Here is a 26,032-nt window from a genome sequence, read left to right as displayed (position 1 = left end):
ATGCAGTCTCTCGATGTCTGATGAAGTGGAGGTGTTCACGAAAGCTCACAGGGAAATATAAGAATTATCCTTCATGGGGCCACATGCTTGTTACTCTTTGTATCTTTGGGTTTCTCCAAATACCATTCAACCCAAACTGATCCTGAACACTTCCGGCCACCCCACTTTGATTCTTTTTCAAAGAGTACAGCATGTTCTTAAGAGCCTTGGCTTCCTTTTGAGGAGAAAGGTGGGGTAAAAATATTTTTTTGTGTGTGTTTGTGTGTGTGTGTGTGTATGTATGTATGTATATGTATACAGTATATATATATATATGTATATGTATATACAGTGGTGCCTCGCTTAACGAGTGCACCGTTTAACGAAAAATCCGTATAGCGATCCCTTTTTGGGGATCGCTATACGGATCAGCCCCAATCGCCGCACTCGCTTTGCGACGATTGGGGCTCCGGCGGCCATTTTGGAGCCGCCGAACAGCTGATCGGCGGCTCCAAAATGGCCACCGGAGTGAAAACATCGCTGGAGGGGGTACGTTTACACACTTATTGGAACGCATTAAACTAAGTTTAATGCGTTCCAATAGGTTTTCCTGCCCCGCACAGCGATGTTTTCGTATAGCGAAGGTTAATCCGGAACGGATTAACCTCGCTATACGGGGCACCACTGTATATGTATATGTATGTATATCTATATCTATGTATATGTGCATGTACAGTGGTGCCTCGCTTAACGAGCGCCCCGCTGAGCGATGAAATCGCTTAACGAGGCGCTCTGGGCCATCGCTGGAGCATTTGCTCAGCGATGGCCCCTATGGCGTTTTTTCGCTATCGCATAACGAAGCGGGGGAGAACAGCTGATCGGCGGTTCCAAAATGGCCACCGGGAGGTCCGCGCCGCATTTTCGCGCCCTGCCCTAGCTTACCTAGGGCGCGAAAATGGCGCCGCTATGGAGGAACATCGCTTAACGGTGAGTTTTAAAGCCATAGGAACACATTGAACGAAGTTCAATGCGTTTCTATGGCTTTTTAAATTCCGTTTAGCGACGTTTCGCTATGCGAGGCACCACTGTATATGTATGTATATATATGTATATGTATATGTGTATGTGTGTATATATATATGTATATGTATATGTATGTATATGTATGTATATGTGTATGTATATGTATATCTATGTATGTATGCATGTGTGTGTACAGTATATATATATATATATACACACACACACACACATACACACATACATTATATTTTAATATAAAATGCTTTATTTAAAATAAAGCGAACAACTCAGGAAACTTTAGAGGCCTATTTCTAGACCAATGAATAGTAAAAAAATAATAATAATAAACGAAAACACGGGAACACCTTCGGCTTCTTTCTTTTAAGGTACAGCCTCTCCGAATCCTAAGTAACAGGATTAAATATCACTGGATTTCTTTAGGGCCAAATAGTGGCTTTTTTTTGTTGATTTGTGTGTTTTTTTTTTAACCTACAGTAGGTGTCTCTCTCCCCGACCCACAAACACAAGAAGCTCCTGGGAGGGGGTCTAATTGACTGCATACCATTGATTCTCACCTCGCCATATCCCTTATTTGGATAGCCCAGGCTCTCCCCCGGGCAATTTACCCACCCAGTCTCCCCCCCCCCCTTGCTCACATCCGGCCTCTCCTGAGACTGTGTCCTCCCCCGGTGCATGTGGTGTGTGTACATGCACACATCTTTCCCTTTTTCTCTGCTTTCTAAGGGGAAGAAGGGAGGACAGCCAGGAAAAGTTCTGCTTGGGCATCACGCGGTGTCCTTCAAGAGGGACGAAAGGGACGAAAGCAGCCATGCAAGGTGAGTTGATTTACTTCCAGAGATGCTTCTGGTTATCCGCTCAGCGCAGACACGAGGTCCTGTGCTCTTCCTGGGGTGTCGTTTTCGGACTGTGCATCATCTAGCGTGGTGCGCAAACCGGACAGGGCAGGAGCGGAGGGGCGCACGGCTTGGAGCATTTTAAAAAGCGCGCCCGGCTTGGAGAAGGCGGAGTGCCGGTGGCTGCTGGGCTTAAGTGCACTGTGGGCTCTTGCACGTTTTAAGCCGGAGCCGAGCCCTGTTTAACTCGCGGATTTCAAGGAGACACGTGTCTTCCGTTGCCACTAACGGCCGTCGGGAATTTTCAGCTCTCGCTGGATTCCTTCCATTCGTTGGTGCGTTAGGTTGCCCTCCAGTCGCTCCCGATTGAAGGTGAACCCAAAGAGGGTTGTGTGTTTTTTGTTTTTGGAAAGGTTCAAGGAGCAGTTTACCGTTGCCGCCTGAGTTTAAACGTCCCCGGCGGAATTTGAACCCAAGTCTCTGCTCTAGTTTGGGAATGTCTGCTGGTTTTCCTAAGGAATCGGCAACATGTCTATCGGAAATAGCAGCCTTTCGCTCTTTGAATTGCTTGCGCCCCCGACAAGTACGTATTTCTGAAGCAGCGACCTGTGTTAATCTGTAACTGGTTTGAACGCAGACCTGTGTTAATCTGTAACTTGTATGAACGCAGACCTGTGTTAATCTGTAATTTGTTTTGAACCCAAACCAGCAGAGTCCTGTGATACTCGAAAGGCCACTTTAAAAGCAAACAGATTGTCTTTGGTCCACGCTTTTAGGGACTATAATTCATTTTATTTCACAGAAGCTATCCTGGGCTCTTGTAGGCCATTTCTGAGAAGGGAGCCGTAACCATTTCGACCGATCCTCTCTGGTTGATTTTGACTCCCTGTCCTTGGCCAGAAAATGAAATGCGGATGTGAATCTTTCACCTCCAGATCCTGACAAAACAGGAATGGGGATTATAGCTCGCCCAGGGAGGATGCGTGATGCTCGCCCAGGGAGGATGCGTGATGTTAGTCTGTTTCCTGTGTCTGGAATCTCTTGTTTTTTTCCTTCCTAATCTTCCTCCCCCCCCCTCACCGCCGTTTTTCATCGTAGGCGCCTCGTTTTCAAGCTCCTTTCTGGAGTTGCTGGACAGCCTGGTGAGGAGCATAGATCCTGACCAGCTGCCGAAGATTTCCAAAAAGCCGCGCCCATCCGGCTCTCCCGTCGGCCCTCAGGATGATGGTAAGAGATCAGGAAAGTTTGGCAGAAATTCTCACACACACCCCCATTCAACAAACCTCAAGGGTGAGAAGCATCTCTCTCTCGCTTTATTTCTAAATAAAAACGATTTTTTAAAGAATGGATGTGCTCAATCATGGCTAAGTTTTGAAGGGTGCCAAGACACTATTTCCTGCCTTTTTGCCTGGCTCTATTGCATTCATCAATCAGCCAGAGACAGAGAAATCCAATAGATATTTGTTTATTTTCAGCTGAAAGCAAGCAAAGAGTCACCAACTTCACTCTCAGAAACATAGATATAATTTTTTTTATTTTTAATTTTTATATACTTAAAGATTTTTGTGTCTGTTAGTTGCCTATATAATTCCAACTAGAGTTATTTGACAATTTTGTATTAAAATCATCACATTTGGCTTTCAAGTTATAGAACGGATCCAGTTATATGTAGGGTCCCATTTTTCAGATGCTTCTTGGATTGAATTGTCTTTCAAAGCTTCCGTTAATATGTCCATCTCTGCCATGTCCATAATCTTTTTCCACTAGTTCTTCACAATTTGGTGTTTCGGTTTTCTTCCATTTTCAAGCAGTTAGTATTCTGGCTGCAGAATATATTTTTATAAGCCTTCAAATGAGTAAGGGGGGGGGGGAAACGATGGGGAGGGGGGCAGGGAAGGAGGGTTTGCAGATATCATCCCTCCAAGTTCTGGGTGGTTAGGCTCTTATCACCGACACATTCCCAGTTAGACTAGTTGCAAACCACAGCCATCCAGGCTGCCTCGCCCCTTTATCTGTTCTTATCTGCTAAAGCAGAAACTCTGATACCCTAAGTTTACACATTCATTTATCAAAGCAATTTACAGAAAGCAAAGTGGCTATGGTTAAACTATATACAGTATATATATAAACTTTCTGTAAATTGCTTCACTACATGAATGTGTAAACTTAGGGTATCAGTGTTGCTACTTAGCAGATAAATAAATAAATAATATGTATTCATTTGATCCCTTCAGTTTCCAGTGGATTTAGAACAGAGGTGGGTAAGCTGTGCGTCTAATTTTTTTGATGGTTCCCCAAGACTTGTGGAGGGCAGAAACACCTTTCTTTCTTTCTTTCTTTCTTTCTTTCTTTCTTTCTTTCTTTCTTTCTTTCTTTCTTTCTTTCTTTCTTTCTTTCTTTCTTTCTTTCTTTCTTTCTTTCTTTCTTTCTTATATTTTTCTCTCACCTTCCTCCTAAAAAAGGGCCCAAACCAACTTCGGAATGAAAAGCACACCATTAAAAGCTAAAAGTGGTAATTTATTCCAATATTTAAAAAGAATTAAATAACCATTATACTAAAAATGACTAAAACATTTGAAAGCAACAAAAATACAAACCCTCCCATTTTAGAGCCTCTCTTCAGACAGACAGCCCCGAACGGGTAGCCACCGGAAGAGAAAGGTCTGCCGGCTGAAGGAGAGCCAAGAGGGGGCCAGGCTGGCCTCCAGTGGGAGGGAGTTCCACAGTCTGTGTGCAGCCACCAAAAAGGCCCTCTCCCGTGTCCCCCACCAAGGGCACCTGGTGAAGGTGGTGGGACTGAGAGCAAGGCCTCCCTTAAGGATCTTAGCACTCGAGGAGGCTCATAGAGGGAGACGCGGTCCTTGAGATTGTTTGGATCCTGGCCGTTTAGGGCTTTACAGGTTCGAACCAGCCCTTTGGATTGTGCCCGGAAACGAATCGCTAGCCCGTTGAAAATCCCATTTTCTCTTCAACAGATTTCTCCATCTCTGGGATTCTTCCGGACGGTAGCCGGTTTGACCTGTCTTGGGAAACAAGCGAGAGCTCATCATCCTTCCAAGACAGCGAGACAAATGATGAGTTCTTACTGTCGCTGGCACCACCTCCTCCTTCGCCGCCACCGCCTTCTCCTCCTCCTGCCAGTAAGAGAGCTAGAATTTTGGGGGTGGTTATTTCCATGGATTTTCAGCCTATTTTTAATATATAAAAACTTCTGTGTCTCGTTTCTTTCTCTGGCTGGTGCAATGCCTGGGAATAGAATAAAATGCGCTGCAAAGGCAGACAGAGGGTATACGTCGGGGAGGGAAGTCTTTGGCCCTCCAGGTATTTTGGATGTTGGTTCCAAAAGGTTCCAAAAGGTCCAGAGATCACGGGAGTTGTGGCTCAAAACCATCTGGTCTCCCTGTTGCTCCCGGCGGAGGTTGATGTCGTTGACTTTGCAGGGTTGGTTGAACCCGCTCCAGGTTTTATTCCGAACTTTAGAGGAGAGATATAAGTTGCTGAATGGCACCTGCAGCAATTTCGATAGCTCGTTTAACGTTTGGGCCAAAACTGGGAGCAAATTCCCTACCCCACCCTCCTGAAATCAGAGTCACAACTCCACAGGTTGCTGCGTACGGATGACGCCCGGGTGGCCCGGCAGCCTTGAACTCAGGTTTCACCCTTTGCCTCTCTCCGCGGCCCCTTTGCAGGAGCGCCTCCTTCACCGATTATCATCCCCCGCTTATCCCTCGAAGTCGGTAGGAGCGAACTGGATGACCAGTTGGACGAAGCAGAGAGGGCCATCAAGGAGCTGGTGACCTACTGGGAGCACTGGTCTGAAGCAGACAGCGATGATGTACACCAAGAGACGAACAAGACCCGTAAGTGATGTCCTGGAAGAAGGACAACATGAAAGCCCCACCCTGCTTCTTCCAGTGCTGGCTGGGAAATGGGATGCCTTTACAACTCCTTTTTTAATGGATCTCCAATCTCTTAGCGTGAACAAATTCCAGCTGCGGAAGGCTCAACAGAGCCTCCCTAGTAGGAGCAGTCTACCTCTGAATACAGTGGTGCCTCGCTTTACGATTGCCCCATTATGACGAATCCGCTTTATGATGTTTTCGCTTATGGCGATTTTCCTCGAACGGATTATCGTCGTTAAGCGAGGCACCACTGTAGAAGGCTACTAGAGGGTAGCAGCTGAGAAGGGCTCTTGTTGAGCCCTCTTGCCCTGATTTTTTTCTCCTCTTTTTATTCCTCAAGGACCTGTGTTTTTTTCCCCACCCCTCTCACCCTTGTACAGGTGAATGGCCTCGGGGACATCCCTTAGACCTGCACGACGAATACATCCGCGAGGACCCCGATTACGACGAGGCTTGCGTGGAAGGAGAAGCTTTACGAGGTGAGGCGGTGGGGGAAGAGTAGCGGAAATCCAAGCTGTACCTTCAGACCTTTCCCCACAGGTTGGGTGTTTTGGGCTTCCTTGGCCGTGACTCCTTCCTGTCACACATGTTCGTTCTTTCGATGTTTAAGCGAGGCAACTCTTGAAAGGAAAGAAAAACACTTTGTTCCCCCAAACTTAGACAGGCTCCAGGGGGTTCTTGATGCCATGGGTGTGTATGTGAAGGAGATCCAGGATAGAAACGTCTCATCCAGTTTCAAACTCAATCCCAGGGTTTCCTTTAGGGAGTCTGTTCATTTCACATTGGGACCTTCCTCTTTTCCTGCTGCTTTCCACCTTGCCCAGCATGACGGCCTTTTCCTGCCTTCTCAGGATGGGCCCAAAGAGGGACAGCCTCATTTTCGACCTTTCTGCCTCCAGAGAGAGTTCACGTTTGATCCTTCGGCTAGCCGTTTGCCATGTTGAGGTCTATCAGACAGAGGAGGACTCAAAGGTGCTCAGATGGCGCTCCGTGACGGCCTGATTTATGCCATCTGCGGAGCTTTCTAAGCTGGGATGTCAAGACATCTCACTAAATTTCTCATTTTCACCCAGGCAGGCTGTCTGGAGGGCCCCGAGGTGCATACCTTTTTAATGGCTGCCTCCATTTTGCGCAAAAATGTGCCTGAGGTGAATCTCTGGCTTGGTTCCCTCACGGAGGCTAGAAATCTCTCACGGGGTCCATGAACTCTTGACAAGCTGCCTGGGTTTGGTCCAGTTGCAGAAATCCAGGCAAAATGTGTTCTCGCAAACAGGAAACATTTGGCGACTAGGGGACAAATGTGAAAGCAACAAAGGAAGGATCGAGGCCTGCCAGAATCCTTGTCCCCATTAGGAATTAAGAAAGAGGGGTCATGTTTCCTCCCCCTTCTATTTCCCTCCACAAACTCTGTCCTTAAATGTTGTATTTTCTCTTCCGTAGACTATGAGGCTGAATTTAGAGAGGGGCGTATGCCGGCGGCCATTGATGAAGCAGACCATCCAAAGGAAAACGTGGATTCCTTAGCTGGTGGAAGCTGCGTGGAGGGCGTCTCTCAAGAAAAGCCCGTGGCTTCCACCTCCTCTGTGGCCAGGCTACCCTGTGGAAAGCTGGTTTTCCTCAAGAAACTGTCTGTTTGCTTGAGAAGGCTGCAATCCCCAGTTGTGCGGAAACAGCCGGACAGCAGCTCGGACGCCGGTACCGCTAGCGAGAGAGAAGAGGCAGCCGATCTCCCGAGGAAGAAGCCGAGGCAGAGGTTGCACTACGGAGATGTTGAGATGGGGGCTCCCAATGGGAACAGCCGGAGGGCTTGTGCCCCCACCGAGGACTTAGCCAGAGGAGAGATGCTTGAGCATGGTCAGAAGCCCACCGGAGGTGAGCCCACCCCTCTCCACGACGGTCTGTGCAATCTCCGATCTTCTCATCGGATGCTTTTGTGGTGTCGTGGTTAGATCTTGAGAATGAAAGTGAGACCCAGGATCGAATCTGATAGCAAAAGCCCCCTCCCTCTTTTTTTTATTGTTGGCTTATTCCATTTTTTTATTGTTGGCTATGTTCGTTTTTGGTTTTATATGTATAGCGCTGTGCACTAACGGGGTGATACAATGGTGCCTCGCAAGATGAATGTAAGTCATTCTACGAGAAGCGCTGTCTTGCGAAAAAATCGTCTTGCGAAAAGCTTCCCATAGGAATGCATTGCAATGCATTCCTATGGGAACCTCGCAAGACGAATGAAATTTTTTCGTCTTGCGAGGCATCGGTCTTGGGGGGAAAATCATCTTGCGAAGCATGGCCATAGAAGAAGCCGTCTTGCCAGGTACCATAGCCATCGAAAAAACCATTTGTCTTGCGTTTTTTTGTCCCGCAAGGCATTTGTCTTGTGAGGCACCACTGTATATATAAATAACAGAAATGAATTTATTATATTGGTGTACTGCCCAACGTGGAGAAAAGCACTCTTTGTGGTGGTTAATGACCGACGTGCACATAAATAATATTTCACCCACAATAGGGGCTGTGGAGTCACTTGCTGAAGAATGAGTAAATGCCATGGATTCAATGGCTCTACTCTAGTTTTTAATTGAGGCCAATGGGTTTGGAGCAGTGTTTCCCAATCTTGGGTCCCTAGAAGATGTTCTTGGACTACAACTCCCAGAAATCCTGGCAAACTAGGCGTAAAAGCTTCTTTCTGGGAGGTGTAGTCCAATAACATCTGGAGACTCCAGGTCAGGAACAACGGGTTTAGAAGGCCTGTAAGTTGAATCCAAAGCTACAGTTTGTCGAAGTCCAGCCTTCTTGAACCAAAATAACGAAGATCTCAACGTAGCTCTCTGTGTTCTTTCCGTCCTCTTGCAGGCCGCGCCGACGCGAGTTCGGAAAGCTCCCGCTCTCCGACTCCAGAAGGGCGTCCCTCAAAGCCGTACCCCTTACGCCGGCGAAACGAGACGGTCCGGTATGCTCCGGGAGACGAAGAGGAGGGCAAGGAGAACAGCGGAGAAGGTTCGGAGGGCAGCTCGGAGGAAGAGTGGCCGGGAGAGAGCGAGGCCGAGGAAACCGAGGAAGCTGAGGAAAGAGCGACACGGCCAGCCCCCGCTCGGAAAGCACGCCAGAGAGAGACGCTCAAAAATGGTTCCCGCCATTACAGATGCCCCGAGTGCGGCCGGGAATTCAGCAACAGCAGCAATATGTGGAAGCACCTGCGGATCCATAAAGGGGAAAAGCCGTACGGCTGCCACGTCTGCGGCAAATCCTTCTCGGATCCCTCCAACTTCACCAAGCACCAGCAGCAGTCCCACTCCGGCGAGCGCCACTACCAGTGCTCCTTATGCCCCAAGGCCTACTTCTTGAAGAGCAGCCTGGAGAACCATTTCCGCCATCACAGGGGGATCCGGGCCTTCGCCTGCCTCGAGTGCGAGAGCAGCTTCTTCTCCCGGGCCGAGCTGCTGAAGCACATGAACGTCCACATCTTTGGCAAAGGAGGCCACCGCCCCCAGCCCGCGCTGCGCTGCGAGGAGTGCGGCAAGACCTACCCCAGCGCCAGGCTCCTTCGCCATCACAAACGGTGCCACAGGCGCTTTGAGTGCGAGATCTGCGGCCAGTTCTTCAGCCGGAAGTACAAATACAAATTCCACCTGAAGTGCCACGAGGAGCCCTCCGCACACGCCGGGGTGGCCGGGCGGCATCTCAGCGAACGTCGACAACAAACCGCCCAGCGTCCGAAAAGCTCGGATGCCCGAGCTTTATCGGCATCCCCAGCGGCTCCTTCTGGAGGAGAAGACCAGCTCGTGGGACTGGCTAGACGTCCACCGGAATCCTCTGGTTCTAGCAAACCAACAGGGAGGCCTTCGTGCCCTGAGAAGTCCTCCGTTCCCTTCCGTCCCTCGGTCCCAATGAACGGAAGAGGGGAGCTCCCGGATCCGGCTCGCGCGAGCAATCCCGGAAGATCCTCAAACTCTGCTCGGGGGCTCACGGAGCCTCCACAACGACGCAAGCCGTCGGCCTTAATGTTTCTGGGCGATAAAGCCACCGGGTCTGCCGAGCCCAACCTGGCTCCCCTCCAGTCCCAACCGCTTGCTCCGTCAGTTTCGGAAACTGGGCCCCTTCGTGGTTCAGAAGGAGCTGAGCCTCTGCAGACAAACCAGATGGTGGTAGCTAGACCTCAAGGTCCAACCTGGAGAACGGTCCCAACCAGTCGGCTTCCTGAACCAGAGACCTCTCTGTTGCCCGCCCAAGTGGTCAGAGCTTCTGGGGCTGGCCCCTCAGGCAGGGGCGCTCGTCCCCAGACGCCTTTCCCCATAATAGTCTCGGTGGGATCCTTGGCATCCCAAGGAACCATAATTACAAATTCAAGCCACCTGCCTTCTGTGGGTTCTGCCCAAAATATGCCCATTCTTTGGCCTTCAAATTCAGCTCAACTCCTAATTCCACCCTCTGTGACAGCTTCAGTGGGGCCGCAGCCGGTAGCCGCAAACAGAGCCCAGCCGTGTGCCGAGGCGACTTCTGCCTTCCTTGTTTTGTCCTCCCCTCCCATGGTTCCGGGTCCTCTTGCAAGTTCAAACCCAGGGCCGTTGACTCTTATGGTTCCTCCAAGCGGTCTATGCTCGGCCTCAGCACCGCCTGGCTTGAACCTCGTCCAGCAGGGAGCTGCAAATGGAGGCTTGCTTCTGGTCAGCTCCGCGACCTTGCCCCCAGGAACCAAGATCACGTTAGAGATCCCTGCTCAGAAGATCTCCCTCCCAGCCGTCCAGATCTGCCCGCTCTGCCAGGCCAGATATTTTGGCGAACACAACTGCAAGGCGCGACACGCTGAGCCAGGTAGGTTGGTTATGTTTTTCAACCTACCGTATTTTTCCACGTATAAGACTATACTTTTGTCTAAAATCTTTAGACTAAAAATTGAGGGTCATCTTAGCCGCCTAGAGTAGTCCGGTGGGCCAGATAGGCGGGGTATAAATAAATAAATAAATAAATAAATAAATAAATAAATAAATAAATAAATAAATAAATAAATAAATAAATAATACACGGAAGCAAACTAAGGAGAGAACAAAAACAAGTGGAGGGGAAAGCAGGGATCAAAGCGATCCTGCAGCGCTTTGATCCCTTTCTCCCTGCACTTGCTAAGACCCACTTAGATTTCTTAATTTTGGATTAGAAAAGTGGGGGGCATTTTATACATGGGGGCGTCTTATACACAGAAAAATACGGTATAAACCATAAATCCTTTGCTTGCAAAAGCAAAGTGTGCTGGTGATATAGTGCCCCATAGCCCTTAAAGCACTCTCTTGGTAGTCAATTAACTGACCTCAGAAGGACGGAAGGCTAAGTGAACCTCAAACTGGCTATCTGGGATTGAACCCGGATCGTGAGCAGAGTTTTGGCTGCAGTACTGCAGTTTAACCAGTATCTCTTTCGTTATTTATTTTAAATATTTTTACCCTGTTTTTCTCCTTAAAACAGACCCAAGGTGGCTTGCATCATTAAAAGGCAATATTCAAAGCTGAAAATAGTAAGCAGACAGGTATTTAAACAGATCAAACAAACACCACAGTAAACAACAGTAAACAAAAGCAACACAAAAACACATTCAAAGCAGTAAGGCACAACAATCTATTTAAATGCCCCACCCAGGAAGTCAGTCAGTGAGGGAAAGCCTGCCTGAAGAGACCTGGTTGGGGGACAGCCTGTTTTCCAGTGGGAGGGAGTTCCAAAGTCTGGGAGTAGCCACAGAGAAGGCTCTCACCTGTGTCCCCACCAGATGTACCCATGAGGGTGGTCGGACTAAGAGAAAGCCCTCCCTTGATGATCTTAACACCCGGGGAGGCTCATTATGGGATCCCTCTGACCAGCCCCAGTTGTAATCTGGTCACAATGTTTTGGACCGGCGGAAATGTCCAGAGGCGTCCCCACATACAGCTTGTTCCATTAATCCAGCCACACATTTCAGCCCTTGCCTGATCCTGCCGGGTGAAAAAAGGATTAAAATTCTGCCCTAAGAAACACCCACACGTTTAACCTATTAAAAGGCAAGTGGCTTTCATTTTCACTCCCTCTGTCATATTTTGCATACATTATTTCAGTAACGGGATGAGAAAGTTGGAAGGGATCCCTGCCAAGGGCGGATCCAGTTTATCTGTGTTGGGTTTTTAAAATCAATCTCTGTCTTGCCCGGGTGTTTTTAAAACGTATCTTCGTGGCCCTCGGAACTAGAAAACTTTTCTAAGAAAAAAAAAAGGTTGTGAATGGAGGAAGTCGGGTGTGCTCTTTAACAATGGGGTTTTTTCTGATTTCTTGCACTACCAAGCTCATAATTCCTTATTCTGGGTATTCTACCCGATTTAACACACACCCTACAGACGCCCCACTGTGGCTCGCCTGGAAAAAAAAGACCTCAGGCCTAGTCCCACCCAAGCTTCCTCTTCCTGCCCCAGTGCTAGCTGGGAACTTTCTTTCCAAACAGGAAGCTAGGCCTAGCTAAGCCTGAAAGTCTTCCAATTTAAGCCTTCTTGTTCTCCGTTGAACCACATCCAAGTGTCTATGAATTAAATTCCTAGAACGGAGAAATGTCAAAAAAAATACAAAAATCTCATCTCTAGGGCTTTCCCTTTCACGGCAAGCCCACATCTTCAGTCCTGATAGCATTTATGCAGCCAATATTCTCAGTACTGTATAATTCCTGTATTAAATCTTATAGGATGGGTTGTGACTTAATTGTACGCAATGCGGGCTTCTTGCAGGGAGCCCGTGGCTGTATTGAGACGAGCTGGAGACTTTGTTGTTTACAGTCCCAGGCACATAATTAGGCAACAGATATCTGATTGGATCTTCCCTCTCTTTTACATTTTAGCAAATGGTATTTTTCCGCATGCCTCTGTGTGTGAGATTATAATCTCCTAAATGACAGTGGGAGAAAGCACTGAAGACAAGAGCAATCCCCTAGGGCTGAAATTCTGATCAGATAGCTGTTTGCTCAAATGTAGAGAGATAGGATATCGGGTGTCTGATCTTCATTGTCTCATCTAGTTAAGCCTGTTCGCCACAGCCGACCAGCTTCCTGTCTGCTAGTAGAACTTGTTCCGTAAGGCGAGTAGAAATGTCAAGATCCCGTTGCGGAGTTTTGAATTTCTGGTTAAATTCCTCGCAACAGATGTGCAGGGATTCACAGGGCACATTAGATTAGTCTACAGTCGTGCCCCGCTTAACGATTGCCTCGCTTAACAAGGAAATCGCTTTATGATGAGGTTTTTGCGATCGCAATTGCGATCGCAAGACAATGGTCTAAATGGGGGAATTTCACTTAGCGATGATCGGTTCCCTGCTTCAGGAACTGATTTTCGCTTTACAAAGATCAAAAAGAGCTGATCGTCGGATTTCAAAATGGCCGCCGTCTGAAGAAAATGGCCCCCTGCTGTGCTTAGGGACGGATTCCTCGCTGCACAGGCATGGAAAATGGCCGCCCCTATGGAGGATCTTCGCAGGACGGTGAGTTTTCAGCCCACTGGAACGCATTAACGGGGTTTTAATGCGATTCAATGGGCTTTTTTATTTCGTTTGACGATGTTTTCACTCTACAGCGATTTCGCTGGAACGAATTAACGTCGTCAAGCGAGGCACCACTGTACCCCCTTTTCTCATCAACTGGCATTTACGTTCTCAACTCAGAGACATTAGAAAGAGAAAGACAGCAAGCTGGGGGAAAAAATTGATTTGAGCTACAGACCTCAACAGACTCAGTCAACAAAGAGGGGGAAAAGTCAGAGCAGAGAGGCGGGACTCCCTAGCCCTAAAACCTCTTCTGATGTAAAAAAAAGTACTAATGAATGGAGCTTGGGACGATATCCCATTTTCCTCTGTCCTTTGTGGTGTCTGTTTTGCTGGGAGAGTGGCGGGCTTCTGGATTCAACCCTGAGCTTGCAGGCATGGTGTCGGCGGTGGCCGGGAGCGGCTTTTGCATGGTTAAAGCCGGTGCTTCCACTGCGCCCGTTCCTTGAGAGGTCTGATCTGGCCGTGATGACAAAGACCTTGGTCCCGTCTTGCTTGGACTACTGCAATTCACTGCATCTGGGGCTGCCTTTGTAGACTGTTTCAAAAACTTCTGATGGTTCGAAACTCTGCCTTCAGACTGCTAAAAAGCGCTGGTGATGGGGTGTACTGTATATACAGTGGTGCCCCGCTTAACGACATTAATTCGTTCCAGCGAAATCGCTGTAGAGTGAACACGTCGTCAAACGAAATAAAAAACCCATTGAAACGCATTGAAAACCGTTCAATGTGTTCCAATGGGCTGAATACCTGCTCATCCAGTGAAGATCCTCCGTACGATGGCCATTTTCTGGTGCCTGTCAAGCGAAAAAGCCTCCCTAAAAACAGCAGGGGGCCATTTTCTTCAGCCGGCGGCCATTTTGAAACACGACGATCAGCTGTTTCCAGGCCCAATTCAAAGCGCTGATTATTACCTATAAAGCCCTATATAGTTTGGGGCCAGGCAGTCAACCCGCCCCCCCCATGAGCCTTTTCAGCTCTTAAGATCATCTGGGGAGGCCCTTCTCTTGGTCCCTCCACTTCCCAAGCTCATTTGAGGAGGACACAAGACAGGGCCTTCTCGGTGGCTACTCCCAGGCTTTCGGCTGTTCTGCCCCTAAAAGCCAGGTTGACCCATTCCCTCTTGACTCTCTGTTGTGAGCCAAGGACCTAAGCTTTTAAGGAATAAGAGGGGGTTCCAGGAATTCTGTCTTTATCCACTATTCGTTCAAACGGTTGTGAGCTGCTATGGGTCCCCTATGGGGAGAATGGTGGTAGGTCAAGAACAGAAACAAAATAAATAAATTCGAAACGGTAACAAAAGACGGTAAACCTTTGAGCGAGGGGAATTATTGTCGTTATTGTTTGGTTCTGTTATTCAATGTACGTTATGTTCTTAAATGGTTTTTCTCTTATTTTTAAGCCTCAGGGAGGGTTAAAGAGTGGTTGGGTTTTGTAGAATAAAACCAACAGATTTCTCAGGGAATGGTGCGTAACTGTCCGAAGTTCTTCGTCCGTTTGATGGAAGGAACATGGGATGTTAAGAGTAAGGTACATGTCTTTGTTTTGGCAGTGATAAGAAGCGAGGAGGATTTGAGTCCATTCAAGTGGCAGAATGGAGAGGCGACCACTATCCTTCAGCAGCTGGCGGTGGCCTCCCAACAATCACAGCCCGTGGTCCAGCTTCCTCCTCAAAATGGTGGAGAACCGTCGTCCCGCAAAGTCCGAGAGGTCCATTCTGAAGGGATCTGTGTCGACGGAAAGGAAGGAGACGATGCGTTTGATCGGGAACCCTCCGTGACCAGGTCCTACAACTTCCGAGAGGGTCGTTCCAGAGTGACCTATGTGGACAGAGAGGAAAGCAGCGAGGTAGAACGGGATACAGATAGCGACTGGCGAGGAGAAGAGTCGTCGTCGAGCGAGTCCGAAGACGACACGGTGCCCCCCGAGAAGAGGCGCCGACTGGTTTCTCCCTCGGGTGGAAGGGACCGGGCCAGGCGTCGGAAAGGACGCTACATGTGCCATATCTGTGACAAGCGGCTGGTCTACGCCCGGTCCCTGAAACACCACCTGCGCCTCCACCGGGCCTTCTCCTGCAACCAATGTAGTGCCTCCTTCATCAGCAGTGACCAGCTGAAGCGGCACAAGGCCAACCACGATGATCATTTTCCGCCATTTTGAAAACCCATCACAACTTCCCTGTTGGAGCAAGATGGAATACTGTGTTTGGATTCACAAGGGGATCAAGGGATAACATGACGTCTTGTTCAACCAGGGTGATTGGGCTGGGAACTATATTTCTTACTTTAAATGACTTTTTGCCAGCTTGCTTATTGCCGGTGGTTGTGGTTCACTGGATTCCGGGGGGGATTTTTTCTCTTACATCAAAGCCTAATTCTGATTTTTAATATATATATTTTTTGCTGTTCCCCATAAATAGCTCCTTCAAGCTGGGCGAAATGGTTTTGATCTTTTGAATACTTTATGTTTTATAGATGAGTGTTATTATTTTTTTCTAATATGGTGGCATGTTTCCCATGCTACATAAGTTACTTAAAGGAAACTGTTTATTATAGGTATATATAAACTCAGTTTTTTAAAATCCCCCCCCCAAACAAGGTGCCGTAGAACCAGAAGAGAAATAATGTATAATTTAAAATATATTTGAACACAATGTGTTTAAAGCCAAAGGCCTGACTAAATAACAGAGTTTTGACTTCCTGTTGGAAGCTCAGTAACTGTGGCCCCATCCTGATTTTGAGGAGAAGCGCTACACTTGTATACCGCTACAGAAAAAGTTCTCCGTTGTCACCGATCCAGCCTTTCAGAGCGATGGGACATGCAACGGGGCCTCTCTTGAAGATCTCAGATTCTGTCGAGAGCCACCTGGGAGGAAGCAGTATGCAGATACCCTGGCCTCTGGCTTTATCTTGAACCAGGTTTGGGTGTGGGGGACAGCTTTAGCGCTGTACTGCTTTAGCGCCGTACTGCTTTAGTGCTGTATTGCTTCCTAAAAAGAGTTGTTTTTCCCAGAGGCTCCCAGTTTGGAAGCCTTTAATTAATCCTTAAATTAGCATTTACATGGAAAAAAGATGAAAAAGATCATCCAGAGGGAAAGCTGTAGCAAGGAAGGAATTTATCAGGATTTCTGTCCTAGGAAGCTCAAAGAAAATTATTTTGAAGGCGCTGACTCCCATGATATGGGGCCTCAATTTTAATTTTGTCTGTAGACATTGCTGAGCCTTGATCCCCACCAGATCAAGCCGTGCCAGTGTGTCACTTATTTGTTACGGTACTTCGATCCCTCTAGACAGGCCTATAGCAGCATGGTCTGCGGAATTAAAACGTGAGTCGTCAAGAGTGGTACATCAAGAGCTAAAGAGAAACTTGACATGCTAAGGGGAAAGACCAGCTTGGCCTCATCCACCCACATGAGAAGCAAGAAAAACAGAGAGCCATGTTTCCTCATTTTTGCTGAAAAGATGCACAAATTTTGGGCACTATCCTGTTGCTAGTCCTGGCTAGAGTAAACTCATTGAATCAATCGGATTTACAAAGTGTGGACTTGCACTCAATGACTCTGTGATGGAGACCAAGTGCCTTTGTCTGAATTTTTTCCTTCTCCTTCTCAACTCCTTTTCCTTTTGTGCTATTATTCCTGTTATTAAAAATACATTTTTATGAGCTGATCTTGGAGTAATTTTTGGGGGGGCTGGCAAGAAAGCAATTATAAAGAAGTCATGTAATAAATGAATGCAACACCCCTCCATTTTATCTTCACCTAATTTATTACTGCTGAATACTCTGTCTCAGTCAACATTGCCACCTTGCTGGGTTGGGGTCAGTTTTGCCCAGATTCTAGCTACCCCAGCTGGCGCCCGTGTCTATCATCTGTCCGGATTCCCACCTTTCATTTCATTTACCTCTTCAGATCAGGCAGCGATACATCACTTAATTATGTGTCACATAATTGGGTGCATTAGTGTTGACTAGTGATGCACCTGATTTACATTTTATGCAAAGTCTATGAAGCAGATCCAAAGCAGTGGAATATGCTAACTTTAGTCTCAGTATTCCCAGTGTGGTGTCGTGGATAGAGTGACGGACGAGGACTCTGAAGAGCAGGGTTCAAATCCCTGCTCAGCCATGGAACCTCGCTGGGGCAGTGGAATTGGTAAAACTACCCCTTAAATATCTCATTTATTTTGAGAGCCTGTCTTAGGGTTGCAATAAGTCTGTTCCGACTTGATGGCACATAACACACAGTGTTGTACAGATCAGCTGGCGGTTGATGCTTAAAAAAGTGAAAATCTTCGTTACTCAGCCTGAAAGCTGTCTTTTAAACTGGCCTACGTTCCCGGGGAGAGGAGACCATATGCTTCCTTACTCCTCACTTCCCGGCTTCTGTTGAGATCTCCCCTTCCTCCTTGCGGCCCGGAGAGACGGCTGGCACCACGCGGAATGCGCCAGGCGGGCCTTGACAATATTATGATGCTTTCTCTCCCTGGAGTGGAAATCTCCATCTGCGTGAGCAGATTGGCAATGGAGTGTTGCAGATCGTGTGTTTTGGTGCAGGATTGAGTCCCACAGGGGCCTGTGAGAGCGTGCGTGCGTTAATTCTGTCTGTCACACTGCGTGCTGTGCGGAGAGCTGCAAAACTGGCACGCCAGAGACCAGGCAGCTACCAGTGTCGCTCTTGAACCGTGGAGGCTTTCTCGGTGCGAGAGTCTGATTTAATGCCCCTTATTAAATGCCCCGGAGCTGAAAGCAACTTGTACTTGTTGCTTTGATGTGGTACCTTTTAAATTTAAAGAAACCTTCAGGGAGGTTGGGGGGGGGGAGACTTATTGCCAAAGAATGGGGGTGTAAATGTAATAAAATGGATGATCATTAATTGAGTAGAAGGGAAAAGTCCCACAAAGGTTTGGAAACAGGAACACTGCACTTTGCTGAAAAACTCTGCTTTTAAGCTTCCTTTTTATCTGATGGTTGCCCTCTTAGTCTATGAGATAATAAGTTACTTATAGGACACAATGCAATCTGAAGCTTTAAGTGATCCCAGCACACGAGGTGGCGTGTCAATCAATCAATCAGTCAATCAATCACGTGCAAGCAACTTAATTCCCTCTTAGGGCAACCATTTCCAGAGTTTTTCGGTACAGAGGAGCGAGCAAGAACATTAGGTCGTGTTTCCTTTTGGATAGTTCAGTGGTTTAGGTATGTGACTATGGAGCCGGATTAGGAGTTCTAATCCCCCACAGGGCCTCCTTGAAAGGGGCTGGACTGGATGATCTATAGGATCCCTTCCAGCTCTGCCGTTCTCAGATTATTTGAACTAAGGGAGAATGAACGACCCAAGGAAACCCAACGAGCTTCATGACTGAGAGGAAATCGGGTCCCGTGTCTTCTGAGTTGTAGGCCCACACTAACAAGGGCACCCAGCTGGTTTTTAGAGATGCTGGCCTCAGATTTGGGGTGTTCATGTCCGTGGTTCCCACCCTTGGGTAACCCACATGTTCTTGGACTGCCACTCCCAGAAACCCCGGCCAGCAGAGGTGGTAGTGAAGGCTTCTGGGAATTGCAGTCCAAGAGCCCCTGGGTTATCCACAGTTGGGAACCACTGGTCTATATTGATATTCTGTCCTTTGCAGGTCCAACTTAGATTAGCAAAGAACCCCACTTTATATAAGACCTTTCTGCTTTCGTGTTCTGTTCTCTCAGAGGCCAACTCGCTCTGCTTGTGAGAAACCCACAAACACAATAACACCCTGCCACTTTTCTTTGCCAGCAACAGATATGGAATATTCTGGGAGTTATATATATATATATATATAAAATGACATTGCCAGTTTCTGCTTGTGAGTGATATTTTTGGAAATCTTTTACCTGTGTTCGGAACCTGATTACTGCTACCCACCCAAAATTGCTCCCACATATTTAGACAACCTCCGGGTTGTCTAAATTTCTTTTGAATGCCTCCCGTGTTGGAGCCCTCACCACCTCCTGAAGTCATGGGTTTCATTGTTGAACTTGTTCCAATTTGTCATCATCTTCCTTGAAGTGCAGAGTCCATAACTGTACACAGTACTCAAGATGAGACCTAACCAGTGCTGAATAGAGGGGAACTAATACCTTGCGGGATTTGGAGACTTATACTTTTGTTAATGCTGACTAAAATAGCGTTTGCCTTTTTTGTAGCCGCATCACACGGTTGGCTCATATTCAGCTTGTGATCAACGACGATTCCAAGATCCATCTCACTCGTAGTATTGCTGAGCCATCTTATTAACTGTGTGTTTGGTTTCTTCTTCCGAGGTGCAGTCCTTTGCACTTCTCCCTGTTGAATTTCAGCCCGGGGCTCAAGCCTATCTAGATCATTCTGAATTGTGTTCCTGTCTTCCAGGGTATCACCGATTCCGCACAATTTTGTGTCATCTGCAAATCTGATTATTATGCCCTGCACATCCTTCAGAGCATTTCAAGAAAAGAAATAAAAGGCCACGCACAAAGGATCGTTTCCCCCTGATTATTTTATTGACATGCTAAAAGATTCAGTCCTCAAAGCAGCTTTGTCATGCCCCACAGTGATGCTGTTTGCTGTGGGGCCACCCCACAGCTGGTGTGGGAGGGTTTGATGGGGTCGGTCAGTGCTCAGAGCTGTGTGGTAACCACCTTCCATAAAGGGTCTCATGTACTTCGGTGCTCAGGAGGACAGGCCTGGAGCACAGAGTGTCTGGATGTCAGGAAAAACAACATAGCGATCAACTAATATGGTGGACCCAGAATTTGGGAACATGAGGATGTAGGAGAGCCATGAGATTTAAAATTGACAATGACTGACAGACCTACTTCCTGTTTCCTGTTGAGTTTAGTGATTAACTATCTGGACAACTCGCTTTACCCAGCATGTCTCTTCTCTCTTCCTGATGCTTTTCAACCATAACCCTAGCACTCATCATTAGCCGTTCTTCAATCCTGAAGAGGTTTTGCTAAGCTAAATTCACTGGAACCGAGGAATGCAGCTGTCACATTGACAAGAGCCGAGCTCACACGTTGAGAGATGTTTAAAGGGCTTAAATTGATAAACCAAAGACGCTCTTGCAAGAGATCAGCTGAGGAGGAGGGTTTGACATTTTTTGGGAAACCAAGTGGTACAAAGTTTTGTGAAACTGCCCTGTAGCGGTAGGTAAATTCTCCTGGTAAATTCCAACTTCAAGCGGGGTTACAGGTGACCTCTTGCAAAGCATATCTGAATCACAAACATATCCCCTAGGTAGAAGGAAGCTCATCTGTGATAAGTGTGATGAATAAAGTCCATACAAATACTGTATAATAAATGCATGTATTATTGGGCCAAAATCCTTTTGCATTGTGTTGCTGGCAGATGGGCAGTCGTATCACCTGCAGTGGCAAATTGCCTCTAATTAACAAGTCGCTGCTTGGATCCCTGGTTTTGTGCCAAGTCATTCCATGTGCACACAATGAGGAACTGAAGAGGTGACTCATTAAATCACCAGCAATTTCCCACTGTGAGTGATCTTCCAAGCACGTAACAATGCAAGAGGATCTTGGCCATTATCTTTTAACCTGTTTCCCCCAACACAGGTGCTAATAGTGGATTTTCCCTGCTACTCCTTGAACACACACTTGTGATTGGAATGGGGATTCTTAATATGAATTAATGTTTGTGGATATGGAATCAGGGGACTAGTGGACATTGATCTGATCCCTGTGTTGTACTGTGTGAACAGCTAACTTACTAGCTACTTCTGTTTAAACTACCTTTTGTCCATGAAATATCCTTGCTAAGTATATACATTTTCCCCTGAACATCAGGACTCTTTATATCCATTAGATTCTTCCAGAGGGGGCATTTTTCCAATACAATCTGTACTGTACTATATTGGAATTTTTACTGATATTCAAACAACATTTTTCCTGTCTCATTTCACTTCCCCCCCATCTTTTTCATCCTGCTGAGACCCTTGCTTTATTTTTAGTGGTACTTTGTTCCAGCTACTGTTGTTTAGCACTACAACACTTCCCAAGACTTTGAGCCTTAGGTTTTTCAGAATTTCTGCATTTTCAGTTATGATTTCAACACAGGGAGGTTTACAGAACAACAGTGGATTCTCGCTGCATATTGGCAAACCCGAGTTCAAAGCAAGCACATTGTTGAACCAGAGGTGCTGTTTGGTTCTAGACTTCTCATTGTCAGGAGGAGGCTCCTAGTGAATCCGATGAACTTCCATTGACAAGAAACAGAAAAAGGAATGAAAAATAAAAGGAAACCTGGGAGGATCATTTTTGCCCGTTTTCGTACTCACTCCAGCAACAAAATTTCAGCCAGCAGTAAATAGCACAGATACGAAAGCTGACAAATTTGGCCCATTTCAAATGAAGGACTTGCAGCTAAAACAATCATTTTTGAAGAGTTCACAATACGTTTAGTGGACTTTGAAAACTTGTGGGTCTTTTCCCAAAGGTGGCATATTTGCTCACTTTTCCTTTTTTTCCCTATCATGGCATTTGGGTTTTTCAGAGTGCAACATTTCTACTCCGAACCCCCCCAACCCCTCCGTTGAATGTGAGGAGAACAGCATCTCATTTACTGTTTCTAATGGGAATATTTGTGCTGTTCTCTCACTCACTCCACAAAAACACACATATACACACTGGGCTGAGACTGAGGCTCAAAGGTTTTATACTTCAGTTCCCATTGAGTAGCAAAGCACCTTACTGGGGGGAGCTGAGAAGGCGAAAACTTTGACATACCCTAGAAGTGCAAATTAAGCCACAAAGCCACCTTTGGGTGCCAGGCCAGTTATTTTTTTTTAAAGTGCTGACATTTCTAGCGATTTTTGAAAACGTTTTAAAATGCAAATCTAGCAGCGGTGCCCTCTGTCTCCTGAGGCCAAGCCGTTCTGCACATCTCTGCTGCCTTAAACAATGCTCCCTCGCGGACGTTAATCTGTAAAGGACAGTGCTACAGTGCGTTATCATGGCTATTGGGAAGAAGTCTGGGGTGGGTGTGGGGTTGTTATCTGCGAGCTTTCAGAAAGCCCTTGGTTAACCGCTCCCCAGTGACAGAGGGAGGCAGACCCTACCCACCCTGAAAACCCACCCTATCCCCAGCTTTTGAATAAGCTACAGTACGTGCAAAAGAAAAACCCAAGAAAATTTGTCTAGCCCCGCATAGGAGGGGTAGGATAAGAAGGAACTGAGGAAGCCAGGCTGTGCTAGGTGTATTTGGGATGGGGCTGGCAGAAGGAGGCAGGAAACAGGAGAGAGAGAGCAAAGTGGAAAGGCAGGTTTAACATCATGGCTGTTCAGGAAGTCGGATCCTTTTTCCGTTTCTGGAAGCGTCGGAATTTGCCTTGGATGGCGAGGGCGGCCTTTTCGGTCTCGGGCGCGTTCAGATCAATGTCAATTTCTTCCTCTTCTGTTTCCACTTTCTTGGCGGGCGCAGCTTTGTCTGCAAGAAGGAGAAGGGGATGTCAACATGACACAAGCATATCCCGTTGCACCGGAACACCTCTGCATTTCTCCCAGTTTAACCGCAATAAATACGCAGCGGCAGCAATTCGGAGGGCTGGAAAAGAGCCAGGGGGACCCAGAGGGAGATGCACGATTTCAAGATGGACTAAAAGATATTGATTTTCTTAAGTTTTTTGGAGCAACGGTCTGTGAAAGATTGTCTGAATGCGGCCCAGAGAGCCTTCAATGGTGCATAAGGAAGGAGGAGGCCTGTGAAAAGCCATTAGTGCCTGATTCTCCCACATTAAAATTGTTTAACCCTCAAATGTCTTCCATCTGAAGCACAACAGAGAGAGAAAGAGAAAGAGAGAGGGAGGGAGAGAGAATTTTATACCAATTTACCGTTTCCCCGAAAATAAGACCTAACCTGAAAATAAGCCCTAGTAGGATTTTTCAGGATGCTTGTCATATAAGCCCTACCCCAAAAATAAACCCTAGTTAAGTGAAACCCCGCCCTCCACCCTTGTGCAGCAACCAGAAGAAGATGACAGGTCTGTGTTTGAATAAATGCAGATTGTTCTACATGAAAAAAATAAAACATCCCCTGAAAATAAGCCCTAATGCATTTTTGTAGCAAAAATTAATGTAAGACCCTGTCTTATTTTCAGAACTGAAAGAAAAAAAATGTGCCCACAAAATTCAACAAATATGAAAACTGTCTCAGTAATTCCCAACCTTAGTTCCCCAGATGTTCTTGGACTACAACTCCCAGAAATCCTGGCCAGCACAGTTCGTGGTGAAAAGGCTTCTGGGAGTTGCAGTCCAAGAACATCTGGGGACACAAGGTTGGAACCATTACTCTAGATCAGTGGTCCCCAACCTTGGGCTTCCAGATGTTCTTGGACTTCAACTCCCAGAAATCCTGACCAGCAGAGGTGGTGGTGAAGGCTTCTGGGAGTTGTAGTCTAAGAACATCTGGAGGCCCAAGGTTGGGGACCACTGCTCTAGATGGCAAAAGATGAGAAGACTCTCAGAAAGAGGTACCAACCCTCATTCAGGCCAACATTGTGGAATACAAGGGAAGTCAAAGCAAGAGTCTTAAGGGTTCAACTTTCAAAGCCCTTGGCCTAGAGACAAGCAGATTTCTCAGTTTCCTCTTTCTCTCAAATTGGAACTGTTTTAATCTCAAAATATTTCCACTTGGAAGTTGTTTGTAAATTTCGGTAATAAAAAAAAAAAAGAATCGGACTGCATCCCGTTGTCACTCATCTATCTCCTCCTGGCAGTCACCTCCACTCAAGGGAGGTGGAAAAGCTCCGTGACCACATGAGGTGCTCATGGACAGGCAGGTGGAGAAAAAGGTCTGAATAGCATCGCGAAGACCAGTGGTTCTTAATTTTTTTTACTCGGATGTTTTTGAACTGCAACTCCCAGAAACCCCAGCCAGCACAATTGGTAGTGAAGGCTTCTGGGAGTTGTAGTCCAAAACTCCCGAGTAACCCAAGGTTAAGAACCACTGATCTACCACAACAGAAGTCACCACAATATGCCACCAGTTTGCCAGTCATGAACAGCCTTATCGCCTTGGGTAATAAAGCAGGGTTTTGATGACTGAGGGTAGTTTGACTGTTTCTGAGAGCAAATATTGAAGGTAGCCAATTTTTTCATGCACCCACAACCAAACAAGTATTTAGAGTATAAAATGCATATAAAACATACATACACAGTTCAATACATAGTTGAAAAAAAATGGGATGGAAGCAAAGAAGGAGATACTGTAAAATATGTAAATAGCAAACAAAAAAAACCTCTATTATTATATTATTGTTGTTTTTATCATCATTTGAGGGACGATTTCTATGACATGTCGTATTTTTTTCTGCAACCTATGTTTGAGTTGATGGGTAAGTTTGAACCTGTTTATGAGTAATCTGGAGAGAAAGACAAGATGGCTCATCAACACGTTTGAAATAGCTTCCAGGTTCAAAGGCAGGTTGCAGAGAAAACGTGAAATGTCACAGAAATCTGACTTCTAATTCATCAACATTGCTATTCTTATCGTTCTCTTTCAGCACTGCTGTGTTTGGGGCTGGACCCAAAGACCAAGACTAAAAATTAAGAATCAAGTCCTAAAAATTTGTGGGTGGAGGTGGCGTGTTTGAAAAAAAAATCACTGATTTTTTTTAAAATGATTTATTTAATTAATTTCTCGGATGTCATTTACCCTCCTCCACTTCTTTCCATACTTCACGGTATAACGAACTGGCATTTTAAGTGTTCTTTACTCAATTATTTCAAAGTGTTCTGTACTTTTAAAGGCTTTTAAGCCATCATTCTTTTCTCCCTCCCTCTCTCTCGCACACACGTACACAATCTGTATAGGCTGTGGACTTTTTTGCCCTTGAATGTCTTTAGCAAAGCGCAAAAGTTAGCCCAGCGGAGGAGAACCTTATGAGGATCTTGGCCTGCCGGGCCTGGCAATATTTAGGGGAGCCTGGAGCCTGAGCGTTACCTAGCAACCGGAAGCTAGGTAAGGGCAGAAAGCAGCTCAGCCTTGGGGTTGCCTAGCAACCACTAAGATGGGGTCAGAACACACTGTCTCTATAAACCCCCTTTCTCTTTATTCCGTGTCTATAAGACTCCCTTTTCTTTATTTCAATACTCTGTAAATGCCAAACCTCTTACCGCAAGCCACAAAAACCACCTGAAGTGGTTTTCATGTGCAAGGATATATTTTTTGAGGGGAGGAGAATTTGGCGGCTGAAAAAAAAACTATAAGGAAGTTGGATAGTTCTCTCTCTCTCTCTTCATTCATGTATTTAAAATATTTATACTCCATCTTTCTTCGGACAGGACCCTGTTTGAACAGCCCTGACGGCATTAAGAGCTAAATACAATTAATTATTATGGTATTTTTTTTTTCCAAAAAAGAATTAGATACCATATTGAAACATACAGGTAAAAAAAAAAAGAAAAAAAAAAAGCAAAGCATGCTGCTTATATACCACCCCATTGCGCTTCAAGCACTCTCTGGGTGGTTTACAATTTAATTATGCAGGCTACACATAAAAAGAGTTCTAAAAATGCATTTAAAAACATCACAGCCCTGGCTGAAGAACCCCTCACTGGCAGTTGATCATGAAGAGAAGATCCACCAGAAGAGAAAGGCCTTTGCCTGCTGGTGGAAGGATGGAAAGGACAGGGCTTAGAAAGTTACTTTGAAAATTACTTTTCGGGTAGGAATACTACTGAGTATTTATGTTTCTGCAATGGCATAAC

At 46.4% G+C, this 26,032-nt stretch overlaps 2 protein-coding genes across 3 annotated transcripts in view; one reads left to right on the top strand and one right to left on the bottom strand.

Moving 5' to 3' along the window:
• The first annotated feature begins 1,526 nt into the window (after window positions 1-1,526).
• Window positions 1,527-16,965, top strand: LOC110080981 (uncharacterized). Of its 2 annotated transcripts, XM_072983991.2 has the most exons (8): window positions 1,527-1,838; window positions 2,955-3,083; window positions 4,832-4,996; window positions 5,546-5,716; window positions 6,139-6,237; window positions 7,199-7,630; window positions 8,612-10,570; window positions 14,850-16,965. In XM_072983991.2, exons 1-8 carry the CDS (start codon window positions 1,832-1,834, stop codon window positions 15,455-15,457), a joined length of 3,570 nt encoding a protein of 1,189 aa, XP_072840092.2. In that variant the 5' UTR covers window positions 1,527-1,831; the 3' UTR covers window positions 15,458-16,965. The 2 variants fall into 2 exon arrangements, with proteins under 2 accessions (XP_072840092.2, XP_078238050.1); XM_078381924.1 differs by lacking the exon at window positions 1,527-1,838 and having other exon boundaries at window positions 2,065-3,083.
• Window positions 16,966-19,788: 2,823 nt separating this feature from the next.
• PCP4L1 (Purkinje cell protein 4 like 1) overlaps window positions 19,789-26,032 on the bottom strand; it is a 39,022-nt gene continuing 32,778 nt past the window's right edge. Inside the window, exon 3 of the mRNA XM_072983940.2 lies at window positions 19,789-22,751. Coding sequence (XP_072840041.1) covers window positions 22,606-22,751 — 146 coding nt within the window. The 3' untranslated portion in view covers window positions 19,789-22,605. The remainder of the gene's footprint in view (window positions 22,752-26,032) is intronic.

This window comes from Pogona vitticeps, chromosome 15, assembly GCF_051106095.1.
Source record: "Pogona vitticeps strain Pit_001003342236 chromosome 15, PviZW2.1, whole genome shotgun sequence".
NCBI classification, from domain to species: Eukaryota; Metazoa; Chordata; class Lepidosauria; order Squamata; family Agamidae; genus Pogona; species Pogona vitticeps.
This window is presented reverse-complemented; position numbering and strand designations above follow the sequence as displayed.